General features: G+C 35.7%; 1 protein-coding gene across 4 annotated transcripts in view; it reads right to left on the bottom strand.

The window, feature by feature from the left end:
* Positions 1 to 5,382, bottom strand: part of LOC109821351 (maf-like protein DDB_G0281937) — a 6,713-nt gene extending 1,331 nt beyond the window's left edge. Inside the window, exons 1-8 of one of the 4 annotated variants that reach the window (XR_002241962.1) lie at positions 5,220 to 5,382; positions 5,070 to 5,141; positions 4,903 to 4,977; positions 4,740 to 4,823; positions 1,504 to 1,573; positions 1,330 to 1,394; positions 1,081 to 1,147; positions 861 to 940 (exon numbers count right to left, since the gene is read on the bottom strand). Coding sequence is in view for 2 of the 4 variants with exons in the window: in XM_020387541.1 (XP_020243130.1) it covers positions 861 to 940; positions 1,081 to 1,122; positions 1,330 to 1,421; positions 1,504 to 1,573; positions 4,740 to 4,823; positions 4,903 to 4,977; positions 5,070 to 5,141; positions 5,220 to 5,246 (542 nt within the window). In the remaining 2 variants the exon portion in view is untranslated. Of the gene's footprint in view, positions 1 to 860; positions 941 to 1,080; positions 1,148 to 1,329; positions 1,422 to 1,503; positions 1,574 to 4,739; positions 4,824 to 4,902; positions 4,978 to 5,069; positions 5,142 to 5,219 lie in introns of all 4 variants that reach the window. The other 3 variants (XR_002241961.1, XM_020387542.1, XM_020387541.1) reach the window with 3 other exon arrangements.

Genomic DNA, 5,601 nt, shown 5'->3' on the forward strand with positions numbered 1-5,601 from the left:
AAATGTTTTCTTCCATAAACTCATTAACCTCTTCACTAATGTTACATTTTCAATCCTATCTCTGTGCTCTAAACACTGCACAAACCCATTCCAGATATGTGATAGATTCCTTTCACTCCTTAGTTCAATCCTCCAAACACCACAAATACTTTTTATCTTTAACCTGTAGAAATAAAGATGAAAAAAAATGTTTCAGATCTCCTATAGAAGAAGGTGATATTAGTAGGAAGAGGACAAACGAGAGAGATTGGAAAGAAATGTTTTTTTTTGGGGGGGGCAGGGGGGGTGAGAGAAGGGAGGGAGATAATAATATTAGAGTAAGAAGGGTGTAAAAGACAATTACTTAAGAGGTCAAAGGGGTGAGAAAAAATTTTCTAGCCAGAAAATTCATCGCCAACGAGTTTTTGTACATATTTGCCCACTTTAACACACTTTAAATAAGAAAAAGATGTTGGACCATTTTTAAATATCAAAGTGAATTTTTGTGTCTATTTTAAATACTAATATGACAGTTTAGCTGATAAAAAAGGCCTAAATAAGATAGGAGATAGAAGTAGGGTAATGTAGAAGACAGGAGTAGGGTAATTTAGAAGACATAAAGTATGCAAGGAAAAATTTGTCCAAAATTTCTTATTCGTTGTGGCAACTTAACCTAATTGTCACTAGACATGATAGTTTGCAGAAAAAAGTTCATGGCAGTTATGTGCAGAATGTCCAAGATTTCATAGTAGTTTTGTGTCATTTGCCAGAAACAAAAAAGAAAATCCATTGCAGAAAGAAGTTTCCTTACTGACACTAGTTGAGTTACCATAGCCCTACCCTAGCGCGCACGTGAGGGGAGGGGAGGGGGGGGGGGTGGGACTGCTTCAACAAAAGGTGATGTCAAAGGATGTTCAACCATTAGGCCACCCGCAACATAAAGCACATCACCCTCCTTTATCTGAACATGATCCAACATAAAAAAAAATTCATTAGATGGAAGGAGGGGAAGATGTTAAGTATTGTTAATGATAATTTGAGGGGATGTAACATTTTCACTATAAAACCAAATTAAATAAGATTAGGGATACTGCTATTTACCAGATTCTCGATGATCTCATCAGGTATCTTGTGAAAATATATCTGCAAATCCACAAGTATTTTCATACTGTTTTAAAATCGTCAATGTTAGGAGAGCTTAACATGCACGTAATAGCAAAATCTATGACTCCAAAACTGTTAAAATTTAGCAAAATTTGTGAGAGGGAAAATGTATTTATTATGTGTCGCAAAGACACGAGTTGGATCAAATGTCCCCCAAAAAAGATATATAGTGAGTGAAAACAGTACCTCAGCTTTATCCCATCCTTCTTTTCTAACACCTGTCTTTAAATTGGTAACAAGTATCGAGCCTACTGTTGACGCATGACCCCCAGAGTAACCTGGAAACAAGTTATTACAAGATTGTAGACATCTAGGCAAAATCTTTTATACGAGGTGTGGGAAAAACACTCTTGATCTAACCTTTGATAAATGCTCGTGCTTCTTCTGCACCTGATGGCTTCTCCCTTATCATCCCACCATGTACTACAACCTAAACCGCACTTGTACTCAGAACTAAAATAACGCTCAGAGGAAAGGAGTATATGCAAGTTCATTTTCAAATTTGAAATAGATTGAATTAGTTGCTTAATCAAATTAGACAACCAAACATGTTAACATTACACGAAGGCACAGGGATCTTGGTTTTCATTTACAAAGAATGAAAAAAAGTAAATAAAGTTCTTAAAAGCACAAGATTGTTCTTCTCATGTTGGCAGAGATTCTTATGGATGTTGGAATATGATGGGATCAGTACATCCATCTCCAAATAAATTAATCATGTTCTTATTATAAGCATACTTTAAATCATCTTATTGAAAACATATTAAGAATCGTTGAAATCATGATTACCGCAACTTGAAGTAGTAATTGGTTGGTCAATAGTCTAGTGTTACAATTAAGTTCCTAGATCGTGAACCACCTCAACTTTCTTGCATGTCTAGCTTGATGACTTTGCTTGAAGATTATAATACATAGGACACAAATGGGCATGTGTCTGAAGTAATAGGAGACATAAATGGGCAAGGTAATCAATAACTAAATAGTCATTACATGGGCATGTGGAATAAAGAGTTCAAAATGCTTTAGCAAGGCAGGAGATGATAATGTGCATCATGATTAGCAACTTCTTCTATAACTTGTCTTACATATTTGACCTAAATTGCAAGACATTACATTACATCTAGAACTGTATCCCCCACAGAATATTTCGTTTAAGAGTATTTAAAATCCATTAGATTGAAAAAATCATGTTGTCAAACTAACCATAATTATTGTCAAGAGATACTCAGAAGCTAAACATGAGCGGAAAAAATGGTGCCTCTTAAACCCTACATGGCATCTGCTTATCTGTGAATATATGCAGAGATTAAAAAGTTACTGGGACACCTGGCTTGGTGGTAAATTGGAAGATTGGTTTATTGAAGGTCCTCAGTTAAAGAGCGGATACAGCCTTTGTAAAAGTAGTTAGACCTATGTAGATTATAAACTACTAAATACTTGTGCTTGATACAAAAAATAAAGAAGTCCAGCACGACTATCTGCCTGAGTCAGTTAAAGCTGGCATTTCTTATTTTTACTAACAGAGAAACCTCTTGTTGCAGCCCTAGGGAGGAGCTCTTGTTTTCAATAAAAATCTAAAACAAAGTAACAATTAACTAAAAATTTAATAAGATACAATTACACAACAGAGTTATAAAAAGCGGCCTACCGCCTAGGCGTGACGGAGCTCTGGCCGCTCAGAAATGACCTGAGCAGCCAGCTTAGGCGTTGTTCACGCCTAGGTTGAAAAAATCTCTCTCTCTCTCTCTCTCTCTCTCTCTGACTTCCGCCACACCCATCAAAACCCTAGCCGCTTCTCCTCCCTCTACCTGATCCCCCTTCTGGCGCTCCTCCTCACTCTCCGCCCTCATACCCCTCAGGCGCTTCTCATCCCCCTCTCCGTCTCCCTTTCCGGCGTTCCTCTCTCCAATGCCCCCCTCCGGTGCTAGCGCTACCTCCTCCCCTTACCTCTCCTTCTCCGCCCACCTACGGCTAGTCTTTCACCTCTCCTCCCTCTATTGAAGGCAATTTTTATTTTGTTATTTTCCACTGTTTTTTATTTTATTCACTGTTTTTGTTGAAAAGCCTTTTAATGCATTGTTAGTAGTTGAATTAAGTTTGATTCTATTGATTATTGAAAGTAATTGTTAATTTTCTACTATTTTCCCGCTGTTTTTTAATTTTATTCATTGGTTTTGTATTTTTATTCATTGTTTTTGTTATTTCTTAGTATAATTAGTTAAGTTTATATAATTTTAGGTTAATTATTGACTTTAATTCACTGTTAACTAGTTGATTAATTATTTTAGGTGGCTTGTTAGAGTTTACTAATTACTAGCCTAATATTGAATTTAATTCACTTTCATTCATTGTTAAGTTTCTAGGAATTTTATTAATGTTTTGTGAATTCTTATAATTAAATAAATTTAAAAAAATAGGCAAACGCTTAGGTGCTAGGCCCTGACTCAAGCGCCTAGTCTGCCTAGTACTTTTTGTAACATTGTTACACACAGCTTCTCTAGCTCCTTCTACTCTTAGGTTACAACATCACATAATTTAACTATTATCGGGCGAGATTAATCTCAAACTACAGAGAGCAATAAAAGTTAATGAAACTATTTACATAAAATTACATAGATGTCACTTTAGATTTAACTGTAATTGCTGAGTTATTTCTCAAGATAAAGAAAGAACTAAGGGTAAATTTCACAAAACCCCCCAAAAGTTTGGTCCATTTTGATGTAAGCCCCAAAAGTTTACAAATGTCACCTACCCCAAAACTTTTGCAATTTTGTGAATCCATTTTCAGATAAACTTCAACTTCTTGCGATTTTTGGGGGTTAGGCTACCTTTTTTTGTAAGGAAACATAAGAATTTTTTTTTGCTCAAACACTAAGAATTACAGCCAATAGCCAAGCATGCCAGCTTATACACTAGGCAACAAGACCCTGTTAAGATACAGGAACTCTACACTCAATCTTCAACTTAAGCAATCAGAAATACAAAGCTTAACAACATGTTGAGGATTACCATTTTCTAGTCTATATTATCTTGAATTTCTTTCATGCCATTTTCTACACATGTTAGCTATCAACAAACACCTTCTATATCAATTCTCATTTCTTTTCCCCTTCACTAGATTATGAAACTTGATGACAAACTGAGGCTGTTCCCTAACCGATGCTCTCAACCTCATTTCCTGTTATATAGCAGGACTTACTTCTTGAGAGTAAGAACATTGAAAAGAACATACCTCTAAGGGGTTAAGTGAAGTTTCCAAACTTTTTGCAGGTTATCTCGAAAAGGGCCAAACTTCTTGTGAGTTTTGTGAAAACTAAAACATGTTCTTGTTCTTGTTAAGTACAGATTTTAGTTAAACCTTAAAATTCATAAGGGGTACAAATTAATCACAATGAGCTCCATTTCACTCAAGACCTTAAACTATAATTCTAAAACTACTTTCAATTGAATAGAAATGTGCAACTTTTTAAATGATTAACAAAATTTTACTACTAGAAAAAATCTTGATAGTTTGAGGAATATTATAGTTAAAAAATTAGTATTACTTAGCAAAGTAACTAAAATCAAAGAACAAGTGCGCTGGAGCAAGAACATACTTGATCAGCAGTTATCAATAGAGTGGGTTCAGCCTCATCCTTTGTAAAGTCACTCATTTGAAGCCTCCCCATAATCGCATCTGCCTAATTGCACAAAAATATATTAAAAATTTTACAAAAATAATTATTAAAAATAAGCACTCAACATGCAATCACCGAGTACCTTAGCTTCAGCGAGAGCCATTACCAATTCCTCAGGCTTTTCCATCCGGATCTCTTTCTCATCAATATCCGCACTCTAAACCCAAAGCCCAAATCATTTTTATTTTTAAATTTTTTTGAGGAAAAAAAAGGATTGCACAGAGAGAGAGAGAGAGAGGGAGAGAGTACCATGATGGTGAAATTGAATCCCATATCGGATAAAATTCGTCGGCGAGAAGCCGATGAAGAACCCAATATTATCTGCATAATATTTTTTTCAAAAAATGAGAAAATAGCTAAAATAAATAAGTAAATTAGAAAATAGCAGCGAAAACTGACCTTGAAAGAGGAAGAGTTTAGGGACATTTTTTTCCTGTTCTTTGTTCGGTGGCTTCCGTGAAGCCCAAGAGTTGGGGAACTAAGATGGTTTCGGGTTGGTGGATATTGTCATTTCAAGCAAATAAAACCCGATAAACCGACTGAAAAGTTGCGATTGGATCTGAATTAGTAACAAACTAACAATCCGAATGAGTAAGGAACCAAATGCTCATTGGGTCGGGTTTGGATTAATCATAGTCTAGCCACAATAAAGGCCGAGGCACGATACTCAACAGTCATTCCTCTCGTAATTAGGGCACATATGTGACCCTACAATCTAAATAGAATCACTCATTGTATTTTCGTGTCTGGTCGATTAGCAGTTCGGTGCAGTTATTGACGA

This window comes from Asparagus officinalis, chromosome 8 (assembly GCF_001876935.1).
Source record: "Asparagus officinalis chromosome 8, Aspof.V1, whole genome shotgun sequence".
Taxonomy (NCBI): domain Eukaryota; kingdom Viridiplantae; phylum Streptophyta; class Magnoliopsida; order Asparagales; family Asparagaceae; genus Asparagus; species Asparagus officinalis.